Source organism: Carassius gibelio, chromosome A9 (assembly GCF_023724105.1).
Source record: "Carassius gibelio isolate Cgi1373 ecotype wild population from Czech Republic chromosome A9, carGib1.2-hapl.c, whole genome shotgun sequence".
NCBI lineage: Eukaryota > Metazoa > Chordata > Actinopteri > Cypriniformes > Cyprinidae > Carassius > Carassius gibelio.
Genome location: NC_068379.1, coordinates 30,324,708 through 30,346,920, shown reverse-complemented (window position 1 = coordinate 30,346,920; position 22,213 = coordinate 30,324,708). Strand labels below are relative to the sequence as shown.

General features: G+C 36.4%; 1 protein-coding gene across 1 annotated transcript; it reads left to right on the top strand.

Moving 5' to 3' along the window:
• The first annotated feature begins 7,515 nt into the window (after positions 1-7,515).
• Positions 7,516-12,672, top strand: LOC128020145 (leucine-rich repeat-containing protein 3-like). Its single transcript, XM_052606826.1, has 2 exons — positions 7,516-7,684; positions 10,167-12,672. Exon 2 carries the CDS (start codon positions 10,518-10,520, stop codon positions 11,316-11,318), a length of 801 nt encoding a protein of 266 aa, XP_052462786.1. The 5' UTR covers positions 7,516-7,684; positions 10,167-10,517; the 3' UTR covers positions 11,319-12,672.
• The last annotated feature ends 9,541 nt before the right edge of the window (positions 12,673-22,213 follow it).

The following is a 22,213-nucleotide window of genomic DNA, read 5'->3' as shown; positions in this document are numbered from 1 at the left end:
TCCTAATTCATTATGACTTTTAGATCACAATAAGATGATGAACTTCCAGTATAGAACAACGAATTAGTGGGGTTTGCTAAAGCAATCATAACTGCTTTATCACTCATATTCAAAGTCACTTTGAAATTAGAATGTGTTATTTTGATATTTTTTGTGGAATGTTAGTGTTAATTATAAATATTTTAATCTTACACATCATTATTATTATTTTTATCATGTGCTTAAATTTAAAAGCATTAATATCCCAATTGCCACTTAACAAGATCAAGTCTTGCCCTAATTTTTTTATTTATTTATTTTTTTATTCGAGAACTCGTTTCTCTCTGATGTGTCACAATATGGAAGACAATCTCAGTTTCCATTTCATTAAAAAGATTGTTGCTGAAAATTTACCCTCCAAAATCTAGATGTGTTTGTTTCTTTATGGGAACACATTTATAGAAGTTTAGCATTACATCACTTGCAAACCACTTCACCGATTAATCCAGTGAATGGGTGCCATCAGAATGAAAGTCCAAACACATGATCACAATGATCCTCAAGTAATCCACTTGACTCCAGTCTATCAATTATTGTCTTTTGAAGCAAAAACTGTTTATAAAATCCTTGATTAAAGCGTTTTTAATTTTCAAACCATTGTTTCTGGCTAAAATACAAGTCCTCTATCCATTGCTTTCTCCAGTGAAAAAGTCCAATCAACTGAATCAGGAGAAACATATGCACAGATCAAGCACCATTTACAAGTGAAAATCCAAAACCGTTCTAAACAAATAACTAGTTTTGCCAACATGGAATTTTTAACTAAAGGAGGCATTAATATGGATCCGTCTTGTGGCCAGAAGCAAAACTTTAAAGTTAGAATGCATTAATGATGCATTTGTTTCTTACAAACACTCAGCTTTTCACTTTTCACTGAAGTCATGTGGATTACTAGTGAGTTATTGCGATGTTTTTATCAACTGACTGAACTCTTTCTTCTGAAGGCACCCAATTACTACAGAGGATCCTTAGGTGAGCAAGTGATGTGATGCTCCAGTATAAATACTATCAATCATTACAATGGGTCTGTTGTCTTTTGTTGCTCACGTTTGGTGCAGACACAGTAGATTTTCCGCAAAGGTTAGGGATATGAACCTCCATTCAAATGGGTAAAAACAACAACACCACCAACAACAAAAATTCAAGCATACATTGAATAATGCAGCTGAGCCATATCCACATATCAGACATTACAAATTATAATGTGTCGTGGTTGGAGGTATATAACAAATCTGTATTAAATTTGTGCCTAAACCTAAGGTCTTTGAAATCCTGATTGAATTTGCCAGGCTCCAGTTTGTTCAGAAGCCCTCAAATCACACTCACAAATTTCCGGGCATTGCATTGTTATCAGCTCCACACACCATTTAACACACAATGCAAGACCAAATAATTTCCCATTTCCACACCTCACTACCTCTCCTTATCCACCAGGCAGTTCGAGAACTTCTCATAGGATTGTTTCACATTGGATTGTCACAGTGTTGGTGTGTCATAAGAGCTTTTATACAGAGCAGGTTTTTTTAATTAACGTCCAAAACACGGTAGCTCTGACAACTGTAGGTGCACTGTGGGACTTGGTTTGCAGGTGACAGTGACCAGCACACCCTGACTGGACCTCATGGGCTAATTGTGATAAATAAGTGGGTTAAAAACGTGTTTTAATCAGGATCCAGCTCATCAGAGTAGATGGATGTGCTGTGTCACAGCACTGATTCACTTGAATTAGTCCAATGGTTACACAGGCAGAATTCTCTTTTGGCACTTCACACATGTAATTTATCCATTAAGGACACTCGAGAAGTGGGAATTAATTCAGGTGAAGGTGTATTAAAAGAGAAAATGGGCTGCCTTGATAAACAATTAGGTAAAGTTTGTCCATGGCTAATGATCATGCAGTGGCACTTACTATACATCTCCTTGAACAACCAAGCAGAAATAAAGGGCATCTTGATCAGGTAAGTTGATTTTTAAGCTTTCCAGTAAAGGTCTCACATACTGTAAAATGTGCAAATATGAAGTAAACTATGAATAAAGTAAATAAAAGGTAACCAGTGAAGAATTCTACTTCACAGTATCTCTATTGTTGTTCCTACTACAAAAAAATAAATAAATAAAAAAATATTCCCCATTAATTCAAATCTTTCTGCTAGAGTAGTGGTTCTCATCCACAGGAAGACTTAAATGGATAGATTATTATCAATAAATCAGTGTTAATTTAATATTATGGATATACTATAATATTTGTAATTAATTTTAAATTGGCATTTAATTTGATATTTCGATTGTTTTATTTTTATTTTCATTTCATTTAAAAATTTGTAATTTCATTATGTGCTTTTGTCATTTTTATTCTTTTTTTCTTTAATATTGCTATTTAGGTATGATTTATTTTCATTTCAGCTTTAAATTTTGTTAATTATTTTTCGTTATTTATTACCAATTAATAATTCTAGAGCTTCAACTTAAACTTCAGTTAAACTTCAATTATTGCAGCTTAATAACAAAAATGTTTACAAAAATATTTTGACAGTTTTAGTATTACTTAATGATGATAACACTGTAATGTATCATTTTAACTCCTATTAAATCTTTTTGAGAAAATACAGTTTTTGATTATTGTTTTGGACAGTCAGGGCCCTTTAAATCAAAACCGATATGATCACCTTCTCTATGGAGTTTTAGATCTGAACATTGTCTGAAACTTTGTAAAAAAATTAATACTGCAATCAAAGATTTGGAAATCATTCTAAAATCAAATTATCTGAACTCAGTTATCTACAAATAGTCTCATTGTACTGTTTGGCAACTGTTGTATCATTTGTGTCTATTTATTTCCAAGCATTTTTAGGAGAGACATCTAAAATATACCCTTAACTTTAATAGAACTTTATTAAGTCTTAAGAGCTACAAAGAATCCAATAACATTTTCCGATGGGCAGCAGAGCAATGAAACTAACGGTAGACTGATTTAGCCTCTTATGATGAATGAATCCAGTAACTGTGTTATCTGAATTTTTATAGGACTGTAGCTGGATATTCACTAGAAGCATCACTTACTCACAAGTGAATGCTATTATCTTTGTTTTCTATATCTTTTCATAACTGTCCACTTCAGCAGAGTTACAGTACATTAATAATGCACCTAACCATCTACAGTAGCTAAACAGAAAGGTCAAAGAGACCTTCTATTTAAAGGCCTCCACAAACACCTACCTTATTAAGAGTCCATACCAGCTCAACACGGAGTATAACATTCATGTTTTCTAACAGTATATTCAAATGAACCAAAACTTTAGACAGTGGTGTGTTTTGCATTTCTCAAAACCCTGTTCAGCGAAACTCAGAAACCGACTGTGCTTTTTTGTTTGTGATCCTATGGGCTATAAATCACAGCTCACTTGTTTTCAGTCTTTTACGTTTAACTTTCAATCATCAATCCTGAGCACATCAAGGCAGGTGATGTGTTGAAATATTCATTAATCTAAATTCAACCTCTATCTGCCTTGAGGGAATGACCAAATTGGGAGTATTATCTTAGTAATTTAAAGTCTACGTTTATCTCAGTTGAGTGCCATGATGTGTCAAAGAGCTGTAAGAGATCCAAAGCGTAATGACAAATGTCTGACTAGAAGTGCAGACAGACTTCTGTCTTTCCCTGTAACTTAAATCCTGTTCATTTAAAACTGAGCAATGAAAGGTCATCTGTAATTTCTGAAATCTTCTCCTGCTATTATTGGACTCAACAAAATCAACAGGAAGCAGTAATATTGCTAAAAGGTATTTTTATGATTATTATTATTATTATTTTGCTTTTATTAGCACATTATTTTTGGTTTTACAACTATCACATACTCTTGCAAGTTGAGAACAAGTTTATTAGCTCTGGTGATTATAAAAAGACACTCATCTGATCAAATTTTTGCAGCAGACTGCAAAAAGAGAGTGATTTCTGGTCCTACAAAATTGAAGGATTGACTGAAAGTTATTGCTTCATTTAAATCCTAAGTCTGTATTCATATTCTAAGACTTTTATAGTCTGTGTCATTTCCATGTCAAGCTGTATATCTGAACATTTTTGTTTATTTGGTTATTATTATTATTATTATTATTATCATCATTCAGTAAGTTATGAACTGTTTTTCCAAAAGGAAGATGGTGAATCTGCAGTGCACTTGTTTCTATTAGAAGAAATGGCTGCTTATGCAATTCTGGTAAAAGGGTGGGAGATAAAAATAGTGCCTCCAGGTACAATGAGCAGCTGAGGAAATAAGAGTTTGGAGAACTGCTTACAAAACACAAAACAATCAAAAGATGTCAGTCTGTCTGCCAACAGCAAAATATTGAATTAAAAGCAGTATAAATCCAAACACTCTCTTATACCTGTGGCCAAAGGAAATATAATGCTGTTGTTTGGTTAAAAGGTGATATAATGAATTGAAAATGTTTGAGTAACAAACCCAAGCTTCCTGAAACTGCCCACAGACTCAATCCAGATACAATGAAGGCCATTAAAGCTGTGAAGAATAATATACTAGATGGGGAGAGGCTGAACAAACTTCTCCAGAGGGGAATATTTTGGATTTATGCTCTCAAAGCAAGGTCTCAGTAAGGATTTGAACATTATTCTTTTTTTTTATGAACCAAAATATCCCAATTTTCTCCACATTTTCAGTGTAAGGGGCTCTCTGAGGAGTTCATTGTGTTCACAATATAGTAAATTATGTTTAAACCTCTGTTGGTTTTAAACTTTATTACCCATAATCCAACTGAAGCAATTAAAGGGGTGGTTGACCAGCTTTTTTCAAAAGCTTGATTGTGTTTATGGGGTGCAGTGTAATATGTGTTCATGCTTTGTTTAAAAAAAATATATATATATTATTTTGACATATTTTACCTTTATTCTACACTGCTATTTCCATTCTTGTAACCGGTCTGTTGAGTTTCTGGTTCTATGAAGCCCCTCCCTCAGAATTATGCAATAGACTCTGATTGGTTAGTGGGCTTATTGTTTTTGTAATTTGCTAACTGCCTAGTGCACTTTTTCCAGAAACGTCACGTCCCCTCACCATTTATGTAAACATCAGGGTTAATGATGTCACAAACCCAGGAAGAAGCTTGTTGTAGTCCCTACCAGATGTTTTTTTTTTGTTGTTGTTGTTCTTAAACAGCGATTTCTTAAAAAGAAAATATCTCCCTTTAGACTGAACTTTGTTTATGCTCTAAAAGCAACATTACACACTAACTAAAGTTAAAAAAGTAAAAAATCATAATCAACCACTATGGCGTTATTTTACTGAAAAATGTCGAGAGCGTATCATTGTAGCGCAAAAGCAGTAATACAATGTGCGAGCAGGTTTCCTTTGCTCTTGCACAAAACCGGTCACGTGCACTCAGATATACAGTAAGTTACTCATCTGGAGAGAGTGTGCGCTCTTAAAACGTGTTTCTCCTCTTGCTCAAACTGTGTCCTTTGCACTCTCAAATCTCTCTGTGCTCATGTAGATTTTAATAATTTTCGCACCTGAATTAAAACGCTATAATCACCCCTTTACGGTAATAACTTGCACTAAGAAATATACACTGGTGGTAAATAATTAAAAGCTTTTGATTTCACACTTTTATCTCCAGAAATACAGTCCTGTTTGAAACCAAATTCATTATGGTTTGAGAAAAGCCAAAATGAAAAAAAGGAGCACTTTTCTTATCTTTACCTTGGGGAAGAAACCCTGAACCACCACATTTAATAGGATTCTGCAAATGATGTGCCTGTGAGAAAACACACACACGCACAAAAAAAGTGTTATGCTCTGTTCTTTGCAGCCAGACAAATAGGTTGTGGACATTTATACATATATTTTTTTTTATTTCATTTGTTATTGCCCTCAGTAAAAATGGTTGTTTTTTGATGGAAGAGATCTAAATTAAAAATTTAAGAAACTGTTGGATTCATGAACACAAAGTCAAGGGACACAAATGTTATCTTCATTTTACACACAGCAGTTCAACCAGTTTCATAAGACTTGTGCGTATGTCACATGAGGTTTTGATTAGTGGCTTCCTATCCTGTGCAGTGAAGGTCTGACCCGTCAGCTGTCACTGACAGACTGCTCATTATGTTGAGTCATTTATATTCTGCAGTCCTGCCAAAATAAGGAGATGTTGGCTAAAATATATTTTAAGTTCATGATGAGGGATTTGAAATAGTTCATAAATAATTGAACATTCAGGTCATTGGCTATAGGCTGTATTTACACTAGGTCAGATAAATACCATGAACAAATCTAAACTGAGAGAACATTTGCCTAAGAAATCTTGAAGTCTTGAAATGACCATCCAAAATATTTCCATGATACAGATAAATGATACAGATACATGTGTATACACAATGCCAATAGCTGGAAATTTAAAATGCAATTTATGTCAAACATAATTTAATAATAATAATAATAATAATAATAATAATAATAATAATAAGTTTTGATTTGGTCACTGGTTTGCACAATGTCAACATTAGACAAAAAAAAAAAAAAAAAAAAAACCTTTTCAAATAGATTCAGTTGAGTCAGATGTTGATTCAGTAGTCTCTCTAATCGATTCAGTTCAATGATGCATTTGTCATACTGATTCAAACCGGTAACTTATTTTAACTAGACTTTATATTATAAGAACCTTCTCATTCATTCGGGAATCACGGAGGACGACTGCTAAAGCCGTGTAAATGCTAAATACGTTTTGAAAGTATTTACAATTAAATCTTAAACTACTTAGCCCGTAGGCCTACAAAGAATTAGATATCCTTGTGAATACTATAGATAATACAGTTTTTATTATTATTATTATTAATTTGGAACACTTTACTGTAGGATATAATCGAATCAGTATGATGAAATACCCTGACTTCAGTCTTTTGAAAATTGTTTTGAAGCTTATTCATAATGGATTCGAAACTTTGCCACAGCAATGTTTTGAACGCTCTTCTCAGATAATTTGTTCATGAATCGGCGGTGTTGTATGTTGGTTTTTCCGCGCTTCTGACAACAGACCGCGCTCTGTTTTTTTTTGTTTTTTGTTTTTTGTTTTTTTCAGTATTTTGCGGTCCATGTTCCTTATTAGTTATATTACACACAGACTAGAACTTTATTCTACACATCTCATTTAAAATTTCTTTATGCGAGGTGCTCAAGGTAATGAAGCCAGTCGACAGAAATCAGCGAACACTTAAGGAAATTAAAGGTATTTTTCATTTTTCAATAAGTATGAGTAATTTTACCTTAGCTCGTAATATGTACAAACAAGAAATATTGCAAGAAAAGTGTGTCTTATTATACAATTCTGCAAACACAAAACGACTCTCACTGAATTCTAAAGATTCCACTTGAAAACTCTAGTGAATGAATCTTTGTGGAGAACTGATTCAAAATATTCGAGTCACTGGAATGAATCAAAATCCACACCGAGAGAGCAGTCAGATGCGGGTGCATCGTGCGGGTGGAGCGAGTGCACCATGAGATGATTCTCCGGAACACTGGGGAACAGGGCTCTCCATCCAATCAGCGCGAGGCGGATATTTTATATCTGTTGTGTGCACTTCACTTTTACACACTGCAAAGGCGACTGATCCACTGAACTATCAACAAGTAAGGTAAGTCATTATTAATCGTTCCGTTTACATTAAAAGGCTAACTTTCTATTTTTATTTATTTATTTAAAACCACTGAATAGAGTAAATGCAATACGTTCGTTAATGTAATTCGTTCTGAGAAGTGCTGGGGATTTGTCTTGACTTCATGTGGTCATGTAGGCTAATGCTTTTGTCATAATGCTGCATTGTTTTAATTTGATTATTTTTAGGTCTTTTGTAGTTTCCAGACGGTGGCTCTTTTTTTTCACTTCAGCGTTTCTTTCCTCGTATTCAGTCTGTTGTTAAGCAGGGCATTTACTGTACTAGCCTCGTACAGTGTAGCCTACAGTATACAACAGTGGTTTTGACACGTACATTTTCAGAAGCCTATGAGTGTTTACCAGTAGCACAGCTGTTGTCTTTACCAGTGAGAGAAGAGAGAGAGAGCTTGAGATGAAATATGATATCCAGCCTGGTCTTTTATGTTTCTTTTGAATAGTTCGCTGATACAGTGAGATTTATGTAGCCCTTAGTCTAAACTGTAAACAGTTGGCATAATTCTAGCTGTTTTTATATTCCTTTTTACAGCTACAAATTATAACGTTGCTCATTTTAATTTTCTTTTAGAAGATATTGATAAAAATGTTGTTTGAGGCTGACGTTCTTTACCTCTAAAATAAATAAATAAATAAATAAAAACCTTGTCATAAACACGAATGTCTAGCACTATTCCCTCTATTAACAATATAGCCTACTTGAAGCAGTATGAATAGTCACAACTGATTAAAGTTAAGGGTTTTCAAGCTAAATTGTCTGTTGTTGACTCATATTTGGCTTTTAAATTCACATAAGCTTAAAAAAGGAGACAAATGTCATGTTTGTATTCCGGTATATTAAGTAGCTACATCTCATTCGATCATGCTAAAATAAAGCAGGTTTTGTTTAAATTATAAAAAACATTGATCTTTTTAATGCTAAAGAAAACTTGCCAGGTATTAATTACCAACATTCTAACATTTTTACTTTCTGGTTACCTTATTTTCAGTTGTACTGTATGGGTGGTTTCTTTTGGATGTTTTTAAAAAGGTCTTCTGTGACATTATCTAACTCCAACCAAAATGCAACGTGCTGTGCCTGCTGGAGCAGAACTGCCATGATCTCACGATCTCTTGCTAAACACCTTAATAGATGAACCATGTACTTGCATCCTATTGGATTCTAAACGTGGCATGTGGTTTTAGCATCCATCACAATAATCAGCTTCTGTTACTGAGCTGCTGCAGAACCAGCAATCAATCCTGAGCTGTTGATTATTGCTCACAGTATATTGCCAGTGAATTCATCTTTTATTTAGACATTTTCAAGATAATGCCTTTCATATGTCTTGAGTGCTGCCTGTGACAAAGTTTCACTGTAAAGAATGGAAGTCGCGTCACTGCAGCATGTGTTCGGCATATTAATGTTATCTACCTGCCTTACGGCCACTTGTAAAATGAGTTGATGTCTCAGCAGCGGGGCTTTTGACAAAGTACAAGCTATCCGTGTAGATTGGTTCCTCAAAGGGCAGTCGTCATCTGACTGATTGGCACAATGTAAGGAGTTCACTGTCGTCATCTGTTCTAGAATTAACTGTTCCTCTCCATTGTTGTAAATTTAGAAACCTAAATGAAAATCTTGATGTTTTCCACACCCTCATGTTTTTCTGACTGAGTTTTATTTTCATTCTGTTCTGAGCTTTGTTTGAAAAATCAACTGTAATTTAATCATATTTTTTCTGAAGTACTGAAATACATTTGTCATACCGACAACTTTTTTACAATACAGAGTTTGTCAGTGTTTCCTTGTGTGAAAGCAACAACTGGGATATTCTGCCTATTGCCTCTTTTGTACTTCATAGATGGGAAAAATTCAGCTTCATTTCTTTGTTCTATCATTAGAGTTTCTAATAGCCATTAATGAGCATTGTGTTGCTATGGAGCAAATGAGAAATTGATTTGTTTTGTTTTAATAAATCAGTCCTTTCTCATATAATGAGATTATATGCAGCATAACAAATGTATTCATCTGCAAGATTATGAGACTTAAATAATACTGTTTTGTCATGGCTGGAGCCATTTCAGGTCAGAGCACTACAGTATGTGATATGATGTTGCTTTGCTTGTTACAAAGGATATCTTAAAGTATTTCATCAAAAATCAATTTCTGTCACCATTTACTCACCCCCATGTTGTTTTTGCCATTTTGATGAATGATGGAAACCAGATAGTTACGGTTACCACTGACTTCAATAGTATGGAGAAAAAAAAAACGTATATGTTCCGTAGAGAAACTCATTTAGATTCAGAATGACAAAAGGTTGAGAAAATGAAAGTACATTTTTGTGTGAAACGTGTTTAAAGCCACCTTTATTTCATATTTAAATTGATCAAATATTAATTCATGTAACTTCATGTTAATGTCTGTTTGGATGGGTGATTTTTCTGCTCTTCTTTCATTCTTGCAGTTTCCAGACTTGGCAGGAGGAATGCTAAGTGAATGAAGCCCTCTTCACATCCTTCTTCTGCTTTTAGCTTCTAATTAAAACTTGGCTGTAGAACATTTCCCTCTCAAATGTTTAATTGCTTTTCAGATGTTGATGGACTCGTTTGGATTCTCTCCTGACACTTACAATGATTTCACACACCTGAAACTTATACATCACTACATGTGCTTACAGGGCGTTAATAAGGAAAAACTCCCGCTGTTGGAATGACACCGTGACCTGTAATGTTTATTCATAATTTTTTTTAATATGACTTGGATTAACAATGGCTGCCCTTGAACTGTAGAGCATTCAGAAAGTAAGAAGCTGGACATGACTTTCCCTGGAGGGGCTCATGCGTCAAGGAAAGTCTTCATCCATCATGGCTGTCCCCTTATCTTGAGATTCCTTTTAACTGTGATTTGTTTGAGTGCAATGGGTTTTGCGTGTCCCAAGAGTTGCCACTGCTCCGAGAGGAATGGCTTGACAGTAGTGCAGTGTTCCTCTCGCAACCTAGAAGAGATTCCCTCCAACCTTCCTCACGATACTGTGTCGCTTCTTCTATCCTCCAATCAAATCACCAAAATCCCAAACCAGGCTTTTAAAAACCTTCCATGGCTCCAAGAGCTGGACTTGTCACGGAACGCCATTGAAACTGTGGATGCTGGTGCTTTTCAAGGTGTCACAGAGAGCTTGCGGGCGCTCGACCTGTCTCATAATCACATGCAAAGCGTCCCTAAGGAGGCCTTCGCTCGGCTGCATGCCAAGATCAGTCTGTCCAACAATCCGTGGCACTGTGAGTGCACCCTCCAGGAGGTATTGCGTGAACTCAAGCTGGATCCCGAGACTGTGAACGAGGTTAGCTGCCACACCGCCGTTCAGGAAGAGTATGCGGGCAAGCCTGTCATTCAAGTCTTGGACTCGGGCATAAACTTTTGTAACTTCCACCATAAAACTACCGATGTGGCCATGTTTGTCACCATGTTTGGTTGGTTCACAATGGTTATCGCTTATGTCATCTATTACGTAAGGCATAACCAGGAAGATGCCAGGAGGCATCTGGAGTACCTCAAGTCCCTGCCAAGTAGCTCCCAAATTAGTAAGGACTTTGACACAATCAGCACTGTTCTCTAGCATCAGTCAATGCAGTTTAGGAGTTAATGTGTTTGGGACAATGACGATGGCACAACAGCAAGCCTTACAAGCGAGAGTGGGGTAAGATGTGTCATTTACTCAGTTTGTCCTCAAGGAAAGGAGAAATGAGGAAACCCACATTTGCTAGGCACAAACCAAATCCAAAGTCTTATTTTGCTGCACATTATTGGTATTTTTATTTGAAAATATTCAATTTCCTGAAAATTTTAATGTCAGAATTTTGCATAACTTGAACCAAAGCTTGCCAAATACAAAACATGCATGAGATGTATCTTTTATATATTTATTTATTTGCTTTGATATTCAATTCATTTTGTCTGCTGCAGGAAATTTATTTTGATTTGCAGATTGCATAACCCCACTTTTAAGCATTAAAAAGCAACTCTAATACAATATTCAGCTGCCTTAGAGAGACAGGTCCTTTTTAAATACTTGGCCCAGTTCAATCAACTGTAAGAATGACAGATTAGCCACTGACACATCTTGCCCTACTCTTCCCAAGATATAGTATTGTTAGATTTAATTGTGAATGTTGAATTTTCAATGAATGTGTTGACAATTGTTCTGTGATGCAATTCAGTGTTCCCATTCATATACCCACAGTCAGCCTATTCATAAGTCCTGCAGTCTCTGTGGTGGCCACTTTGTGCCTCACGACAGGAAGCTGCAGAAGCTCCATTTCTTTCTGCAGGTGCTTATCCCATTATTTCTTGAATCGGTTTTATTAATTTGTATGCTAATTTAACTGTGTTTCAGAACAGAATATTAAATGCTGGATTTATGGGATATTTTCTTTTTCCTTATTTTGTATTGCTCACCAAGTAGAACAAGTAAATAATCACTGCCAAAAAAACAAAACCGAAAAAAGAAAACAAAGCCCATCAGTTAAGTTCTGCCTTGATAACTGGAAACCTGCCCCATTTTTTGTTGTATTTACTCAAGTGCCTGATCCTGGTACCTCAGCACCAATACACTGTGCATTGGGCATTATTTGGTTTGCTATCTATACGTTCTTCTACAATCAAAACTAATCCTTTAACAGTGAGTGTAAAGTAGAACAGTGTCATTTTAAGTCAAGTAATGAATTTGGTGTATTTTAAAGATTTCTCAGATTGATCTTAGGTCAATTATGTACACACCTGATTAGAATATTTCATCAGATGTAATTTGAAATGGATTTTGTTACCTGTGTGTTAGTTTAAAAGGGCTTGCAGGTCATGTAGACTAATGTATATTTCTGTCCACATGTATCAGTTTTTCATTGTGACGAGCCTTTTCAGCAGTAGTGTGTATATCTTAGCAACATAAGACAATAAAAATGCTGTTAGAAGGACTCTGCCTTCCTGCCTACTTCTACCAGACTTTTTTCATTGTTTAAGTAGCATTCAGTCTACTATATAAATGAGCTTTTGCGGATATATTCAGCAAGCAAAAAAAATCGATAGCTTGGGGTCCCTGATTTTATTTACTTTTGTTTTGTGTGAGTACTAGGCATAAAACAATGCCTTGCAGAAATGTTTGTTGTGCCTTCAGGGATTTTTTGAGGAGTCATACCACTGAGAGTGGATATTATGATTGCTTTCCTGTCCGGGGGGCCGAGGTCTAGGCGTATGTGAGTCTGTAGCTTTAGATCAATAGCAGATTCATTACAGGGGAAGGATCAGAATGCTGCAGTGGACTTTTAGCCATGCTGTTCAGGGACTAGTTGGCACCCTCAATACAGTGAAGATCTATCAAACCAAAGTGTAAGAGAAAGTGACTGTTTGTGCATCTGTCTTCAAAGAAAACATTGAATGGGTAGTCCATCTTAGCATTAATGTGATCGTGGTTAGCATTTAAGTGCTCCGCAATGATTTACTATTTCTGTTTCTATTTCAAACAAATGACCCTATAAGAATGTATGAATTTATTTATAGTAATCTTGCAGTATATATACGTGTGTGTGTGTGTGTGTGTGTGTGTGTATATATATATATATATATATATATATATGTTTATTGTACAAACCCATTGTGTGATGACATGTTATTTAAAAATCTCATTAGTAAATATTAACTCTGGAAGGTGCTTATCTGGTCACATTAGCAGGATATTAACTTTATATATTATATATTTAAAAAATCTAGGAGATTCTTCTGCGTTATCACTTGGGATGTCAGTGATTTACTATGATTAAAACTAATTTCTGCTGGGTTGTTTTTCCAGATGTAATGATGAAATGTTAAATCTTTTAATAATCTCTTATTGTATAAATAATTCAAAGTAGTAATATTATTTTAGCAATATCTTTTAGCAGGTATCGTTCACCCTAAATTAAAATTTGTCAAAAATGTACTTAAGCCACATGCCATCCAAGGTGTAGAAGACTTTACTTTTCGAGAAATTTAGCAATATATCACTTGCTGACCAACTGATCCTCTGCAGTGAATGGGTGCCGCCAGAATGGGAGTCCAAAAGCTGATAATAACATTGCAGTAATCCATAAGTAATCCATCCACCATCAATTACTGTCTTGTGAAAACATAAAAAAAACCATCATTCTGACGGCACCCATTACCTGCAGAGGGTAATTTTATCCAAATCAGGTCAAATGTAGAAACAAATGCACACTTTGTTGGCCATTTAATAGACTCCAACCACAACAGTTTGCGGTCCAACAACAACATTTGACTTTAAAGCTACAGCACTACCATAACCACAAAGGAGAAGGGTTACATTTTCTTAACGACACATTAGCAACTTTCCGAATGTCATCACTGACCTACTTCACCTCTGTGAGATGGATGTTATTTGAGCATCTCAGCATGGCTTATCCATCAGTATCTGGCAGCATAAATGACGGATGCTCTCTGTGCCCTTAAATGACATGCAGTGAACTGTTCCAAAGACACACTTGTTTCACTCATCTTTTTTTTCTATTCTGCATGTTGAAGCTGCTTTGTAAACCAGCCATGTGTTTACTGCCCTTTCTGATATTTTTACCTTGACATCCTCTTACAGGTCATGCACTAGAAAATGTTTTTATTGATGAAAACACCTTTCATGTCGCTTAGTTGACAAAAGATTAAGCAGTAAGTTTCACATTTAATGAGCTGTCAGTCTGTTGGTTGAATTTTTTAAATATAAAAAAATACATAATCGATTTGTTATACTTTATTTTATGGCAGCCTATTACAATAAGCTAAGAATTCATGAAACTTGAGACACAAAATCATATTTGAAATTAATAAATGAGAATAAAATAAATATTGACCAGAGATGCCATGCATTACCACATAATATTTATTTCTTCCTCTTAACAACATGCCAGTCAGATACCACCTGTATTTGAAAAGGTTTTTTATTTTAATTTTTTGATCTTGGTTTGGGCACTTTGATGAAGGACATGTAAACTTGCCTTTTAAGAATAGGCTAATTGAAATGTTTTGTTAATCACAATTACTCAACCTGTGTTTTTTTTAAACCACTTTTCATAAGCTATTCATACAGGCTGACAGAAGTGTTTTTCTAAGTGGAGCTCATAGCACTTAGGACACATTAAAGATTTATTACCTTTTTTATTTTTTTCATGTGCTCTAGATTGTCATTTACAGAAGTGTTATCTCTGCTTAGCCATGTGTCCTCCCACTGAGATGTTTTTTTGTTGCTGCTCTTTCACCACAGGGGTAATCTGTGCCATCCAAACACTACTTTCCTCCTAGATTGGTGTATTGAGCCTCTAGCATTTCTCTGACACTTCTTTGTAATAATTTATAAGCTGCTGTAGCTATTTGTTTCTATTTACGGTTTCTGTTACAGTAGAAGTCAAAAGTCTGGACACATATGCTTGTTCTTTATATACATATTTTCAACATTTTAGTATATGCGGCTTATATAATGAATTTACTTTTCTTTTTTTTTTTTGTTAAGAAGTTAAAATAATCTAAACAATAAATAAATTTCAAGATGCCCAGAAATGCAATACACTTTGCTTGTTTTCAGTTTACATTAGGATTTTCTTAAATTTCTTTACATACTGACATATCTCTCTCTGTGTCTCTTTATTTTATTTCTCTTTCTCTCTCTCTCTCTCTCTCTCTCTCTCTCTCTCTCTCTCTCACACACACACACACTCATATGTAAAAATACACTGCTTTTTATTTCTCAAACAACAATGTCAGGAGATGCACCCATGTCCATTTTTCAAGATTACAGTGCCAAGTTTAAATGCCCAATTTGTGAGAGATTGGCCACCAAAGAGTCTTGACCTAAACCCCACTGAATTTTTTTGTGATGTGCTGGAATTGACTTTACAATGGAAATATGCGCAATATGCAATATTCGCCGTTCATGCGGGACACGTCCTGGCCCCTAACTCCCGCACATCCCAAAGACTTTCAACAGGAACTCTGTGGTTACCAATTCATACATGAAAGTGATTCTTCAGGCTCAATGAACCACTGTTTCACAAACTGAGCCTTGTGGATCTTGGTAGGCTGTATATGTACCATCATTCTGGAATAGGTACATGGTATGTCTTCCAACATGATTGTTTGAGAAGTAAAAAGCTATGACCTGAGAAATTAGGGTTGAAATAATTGTTTGAAAACATACAACATGCCAGAAACATATTATTTACTGCAATAATGAACCAATCGTAAACTCTTCAGTATTTCAGAATCAGAAAGAGCTTTTTTGACAAGTGTGCATTCGCATACAAAGAATTAGTTTTAGTGACATAAGCTTCCACTACACAGAGACAACAACAACAAATATTTTTTTTTGCAAATAAATAAGTGTAAAAACAATTGTGCTATAAACGATAATGGAATAGGATTGAGTAAGATGCAGGGATGTACTAGGTTCGAGGGGTAGCAAATAAATATAAGGAAACTGCACGTTTTTATTGCATAAGTGGGGGACGTTTAACTGTTCATGAGGAAGATTGCCTGGGGGAAGAAACTGTTCTTTGGATGTGAGGGATCCAGAGTGATTTTCTGAGCCCTTTTCCTCACTCAGGATGTATAGAGTTTTAGAAGAGTGGGCAGGGAAGTACCAATAATCCTTTCAGCAGTCCGAACCGTTCTCTGTAGTCTTCTGATGTCTGATTTTGTAGCTGAACCAAACCAGTCAGTTATTGAAGTACACAGGATAGACTCAATGACGGCTGAGTAGAACTGTTTCAGCAGCTCCTGTGGCAGGTTAAACTTCCTCAGCGAAGGAAATACAACCTTTGTTGGGCCTTTTTCACAATGGAGTCAATGTGATTGTCCCTCTTCAGGTCCTGAGAGATACTGGTTCCCAGGAATCTGAATGACTCCACTACAGCCACAGTGCTGTCTATGATGATGAGTGGGGGGAGTTGCTGGGGGATTTCTTCTGAAGTCCACGATCATCTCCACTGTTTTGAGCATGTTCAACTCCAGGTTGTTAAGACTACACCAGACAGCCAGCTGCTCAACTTCTTGTCTATAAGCAGACTCGTTACCATCCTGCATGAGGCCGATGACTGTCGTCTACAAACTTCAGGAGCTTGACAGAGGGGTCTTTAGAGGTGCAGTCGTTGGTGTACACGGAGAAGAGCAGTGGGGAGAGAACACATCCCTGAGGGACACCAGTGTTGGTGAAGCAGCTGTTTGACATGAATTTCCCCAGTCTCACTAACTGTTGCCTATCTGTCAGAAAGCTAGTGATCCACTGACAGATATAGCTAGGAACAGAGAGCTGGGTCAGTTTGGTCTGGAGGGCTGTTGGGATAATGGTGTTGAAAGCCGAACTAAAGTCCACAAACAGGATCCTCACATAATGATTTAAATTTGCTTATTTAAATCCAAATGGTGCTTTTTGTATCTGTTTCTGAAACAAATATAGATTTTTTTTTATATTAAGAACAGCTGTTAATGATCAATTATTAATAACAGCAGCTTTTGAGTTGCATGAACTTTACAAATGTATGCAACATTTGATGATCGTGTTTTGCATCATGATTCGACAATCATCCAAAGAGCATTTTGTGCTTTAGTGGGAGCAAGAACATTTGACCTTTTGTTTAAAGAAGTTCACGTGATCAGTGTTACAAATCTGATTAATGCTTTAGTGACATAATGTTGTTCTATGAAGAATTTGTAACATTCATGGAATATTTCCATTTCTCAAATGTATTTTATAGTGGAAAAAGGTTAATCAAATAATTTTTTCCACTAAGAGAAAATTGGTTCTGTTCACTGAAAGGTTTGTTGAGGAACCCAAAATGGTTCTTCTATGACATTGCTTGTGAAAACCTCCCTTTGGAACGATTTAAAAGTGATGCTTTAAAAAAAATGTAATTCATAAACTTTATTCTTGAATCAGAGATTTTCAGTGTGGTCTCACACATCTTGACTCCACTGTCTGCATGCTTTTACTTTGGTCTGCTGTTGCTTTGCCAGGTGCACAACTAATTGTACAAAGTAAATATTTGTTTGCAAAAAAAAAAAAAAAAAAAAAACTGCATTTGCCTCAATTCTAAATTCTAAAATCTATTATAACCATCATACCACCAAGGCATCCTGTCATTACATATACTAATTTATGTGAAGGAATGTGACCCTCTACCTTAGTGTGTGTTTGCTTGCTGTTTCTGGCCATTAGCCACATGTGCCATCTGTTCATAACAACATAAACACTTCAAGATTAAACCCCCTGCTTTTTCTTCCTGCACCACACAGCCATTTGTCCTTGTTGGCTTGCACTACCTTTACTGCCATCATCCCCCCACCCCCCGATGGCATTCAGGTGTAATGTGTATGTTGGATGAAGACACAGTTAGGCAGCACCCATGCTGTGTCCCTTCTGACTTTTGTGGCTGTTACAGTCCAGACACACTAGACTTCCCTTCCCTTCCCTTTCACACAAATACATACATATATATATATATATATATATATATATATATATATATATATATATATATATATATATATATATATATATATTTAGTTTTTTGAAACAAACCAAAGTCATTTGTGATGCAGTGACCTTTTTTATGGCATTATTTCTAGCATTGCTGATTTAAATAAGCTTTTTGGTGTGTTTTTTTTTTTTCTCAAGTACCCTTTTTTTGTGTGGGAGGCATTTAAATTTGAATTATTTTTGCATAAGTGTGTCATAAGTCTGTCAGTGTGTCCACATTTACCTTGATTCCTGCCTTAATTCATTATCACGTGTTGACTAGGCATCTGGCAGGCCTCATTGTGTTTTTGTGCAGATGCTAAAACGAAATTCTGCATAAAATGAACCCCCGGTGCCCTGAAGAAGATACTTAAGATCAAAAAGACCCTAATGGAGGATGCATGTGCACTCTTTTGTTTTCTCAAGCTCTTGTTTCATTTATGGAGCTTCTTTCATGTGCTTTCTCATTCACTCATTTTTTCTTTTTTTTTTCTCTCAGTGTTGAGAGCTTCCTGTGTGTTGATTTCCTGTAGAGGCTGAGGAGCTTTAGTATTCTAGAATTTGAGCCACAGTGTGAGTGCCCATTAGATTTATTTTAAGGATCAGTGCAAGTGAAAGGGAAAAAAATCATTTGTCATTCCAAATCTGTATGACTTTCTATCTGCCGTAGAACACAATGAGAAATTTCAAGGAAATGTAGACCTACTGGTCGTTTTCAGTGAATGAAAACTGAAGCTTTTCAAACTTCAAAAATGATGCAAAAGCACCATAAATGTACCATAAAAGTGGTCCACATTTTATATATTCCAGATCTTCTGAAGTCATACAGTAGCTTTGTGTGAGGAATGAATATTATCAATTAATAATTTTATTCAGTTTACAAAATCATTCTAAATGACTCATTTACGAATCTGACTGATCGGGTTTTCAAGTTCTGATACAATGATCAGCAGTTAAAAGCACAAAAGGGGAAGATTATCATCAAGTATGCTGTAATATAAAAGAAAAAAAAGAAAATAAATGATTTTTCAAGTGTTAAATAAAACAAAGATTATTGGAGTAGAGGTGAATTCATTCCTCAACAAAATTTGTTTCTACATTTTTTTTTTTTTTTTTTTTTTGTGCAATTTCTTACATTTTGGTCTGTTCCTCTCATAAATCTATGTTTGACTTCAGAACACTTTGAATACAGAAAACTCTTCAGATTCATAGTAGTTGCATGGAAAAAACAACCAGTCCATTTCTCTATATGTGTTGTGGAGAAGAAAGTCATATGTTTTGGAAGGACATCAGGGTGAGTAAATGATCTGTTCTGTTAAATGAGGAAGTGCATCTATTTCCTTGCTCTGATGAAAGACTCATCCATTGATGACATGAGTAAATTTAGACTGCATGAAGACTATCTGTGTTATTCAGCATGTCATGCCAACTCGGTCACCATGTCCCACCAACTCCTCCTCAAACAGGCGGTCAGTCTGTCTTCACATTCACAGTGTGTGTGAGAGGGAGAAAGACTGATCTTCAAGGTGTCCACACAGTATTTTATTCTTTAATGTACTGTATATATAATAATTTCACATTGCACTGAAAAACCCAAATTCAGAGAGGGCAGTTTACAACCTAATTTCAGAAGTCCACTATATGCCACATAGGTATACCTTAAACATTCATCTTACTACCTCAGGAATGTACACAGAAACATTTTAAATTCAGTCTGTAAAGGTTTTATCGATTTGTTTTTAGTAATAAAAGAACATATTGGTTATTCTTTAAGGGTTGCGTACGTGATTTGATATGCATTTAAACACCAAACTCTCATGCATGTAAAGAGAATTAAAACCATGTTTATTTTGGGATTTGATGGGAAGCTCCATTTATGTAGATTTGACGGGAAAAAAGTACATCATTAAAATATGTTATTAATTAACAAGCCTGAGATTCAGCAGTAAATCCATTTTGTGCCTAACTTGGCAGGGAGAGCTTCGTCTAGGGAGATTAATGGCATGCTGTAAGCATAGTGAATGTGTTACACCTCCTTGGCTGTAGATTTCAGAAGCAAAGAAATAAATCAATACTGTCCACCCAAAACACTCAGTTTGAAAATGCCCTCTGTCAGACAGGGCTTCATCTAATGCTCTGCCTAATGGGTAAAGGAGCCTTCCATCCAATAACGAAACTAATGCATTTTGAGGAGAAGAAGGACTTGCATTGGTTTAGTGCCAATGTATTAGCTTTAAAATCAGCTTTACAATGCCTTGTCACTCAGAACTGTGTTGCAGGGCACTGCTCTTAGCCGAATGTGATTATAGTATAAAACTTAGATCTATGATCCTATTTGCATTTTTTGTAAATGAACATTGAATCTCATGTTGTTGCGTCCCATCTGATTATTACAGGCTCCTATTCCTTATTTCCCTTCAGCTCAATGCCAGTACTTTGGTTACAGAATATAGAAGATGAATAACTTAATTAAGTGAAGGCTCAGGGTCTGACTGGGTATTTGTTTTTCTGCAGTTATCCCCTGCTGGTAGATGGCATAAGTACACCATTAAAAGAGAAATTTTTGTTTTTCATGGAAGGAATTATATTATAGAAGATGTTTCACAAATTACATTTTGTTTTGTAGGGCTCTTAGCAACATGAAACAGACTTTTCTTTCCCATCTTCAAAAGTAGTTGAAGCTCTAATTTAGAGAGATTAGTCACATGGCATTTAATGGTCAGGTGATTGGCTCGAAAAATGCTTGTGGAGTGCCCATTAAACAAAAATGGCAGTATTCAGGTTACATGAGCCAGCTGAGCCCTAGCCAATGAGATAATTGTGCAAGCCAACGGTAGCGCACTCCAGATACGATTTGTACATTTAGACAGAACATAGTGGTGCAAGATGCACATTCTAGTCGATTTCGTGTTTATAATCTGAAATCCCATTTCTGAAATCACAACTGGAACGATTTACCACTGGAACGGTTTTCATTCACCCAAAATACTCATGGTGAAGTTCTCGTATGTTGTTCACTTAGATAAAAATTTACTCGATTTATAGAAACAGTGTTTAGATATGTAAAATATATGTAGACAGATAATGATAATGTTTAATAATAAACACAGTAAATGACAGTGGTGAGAAAAAAGCAGTTAAGTGTCTGATCATAGTGATGAGGATGTGTTTACACCAGCTCTGTAATTCACCCTTTGCCGAGTGTTTGATTGACAGGAGATCTGACCAGTCATAACGCCGAATCTGCCATTTTGTCCAACAATCAAACCAGACAGGACAGTAGATTAACGTCAGTGGACTTAAATTGATGTCTATCCGTGGCTTTGTCAGTCTCCTTTTTGCTCTGCGATGTAATTTTCACTGTGTGGGAACATGATGTGTGGCGTGAGAGCACCATGGCATGATGGATGTAGCAACAGTAAGGGTTTGTGGGTGTGGCGAGTGGGGCGGGGCCGAGAGGCGTGGGAACGAGGAGTGAGGCCAGGTGTAGTGATTGGAGATGAGCTCCGTGAGGGAGCAGAGGAGTCGGCGCCGTTCGCCAGGGGGCCGGAGCCTGCTGCCTCCGCGAAGGAATCCGGAGGGGCAGGGAACGGGGGACTCCTGCCGGCTGCCCAAAACCGGAGGAGCCGTCGCCGTCCATCGGGCGGCGGAGGAGTGTCGCGCCGTCCGCCGAGGGCCGTCCAGTGCCACCGCCAGGCACCGCGGAGGAGATCACCCAGCTGGTGGAGGGCCAAGCAGCAGTGCGTCTGGGAACCGGATTTTTTTTTTTTTTTTCTCTCTCCCCTCTCTCGTCCTTGTCGCTCCTCCTTCCATCTCCTTTTCTCTCGCCTCGTCTGTCCTACCCCCAGGTTCCTGCAGGTCCCCGTGAGCGGTCCCCCCCGGAGGGAAGGGGGGGGGGGGGAGTAGAGCGCAGTCTCGAGGGTACCCCCCGGCCTGCGAGGGGCGATGGGGGTATGTGGCGAGTG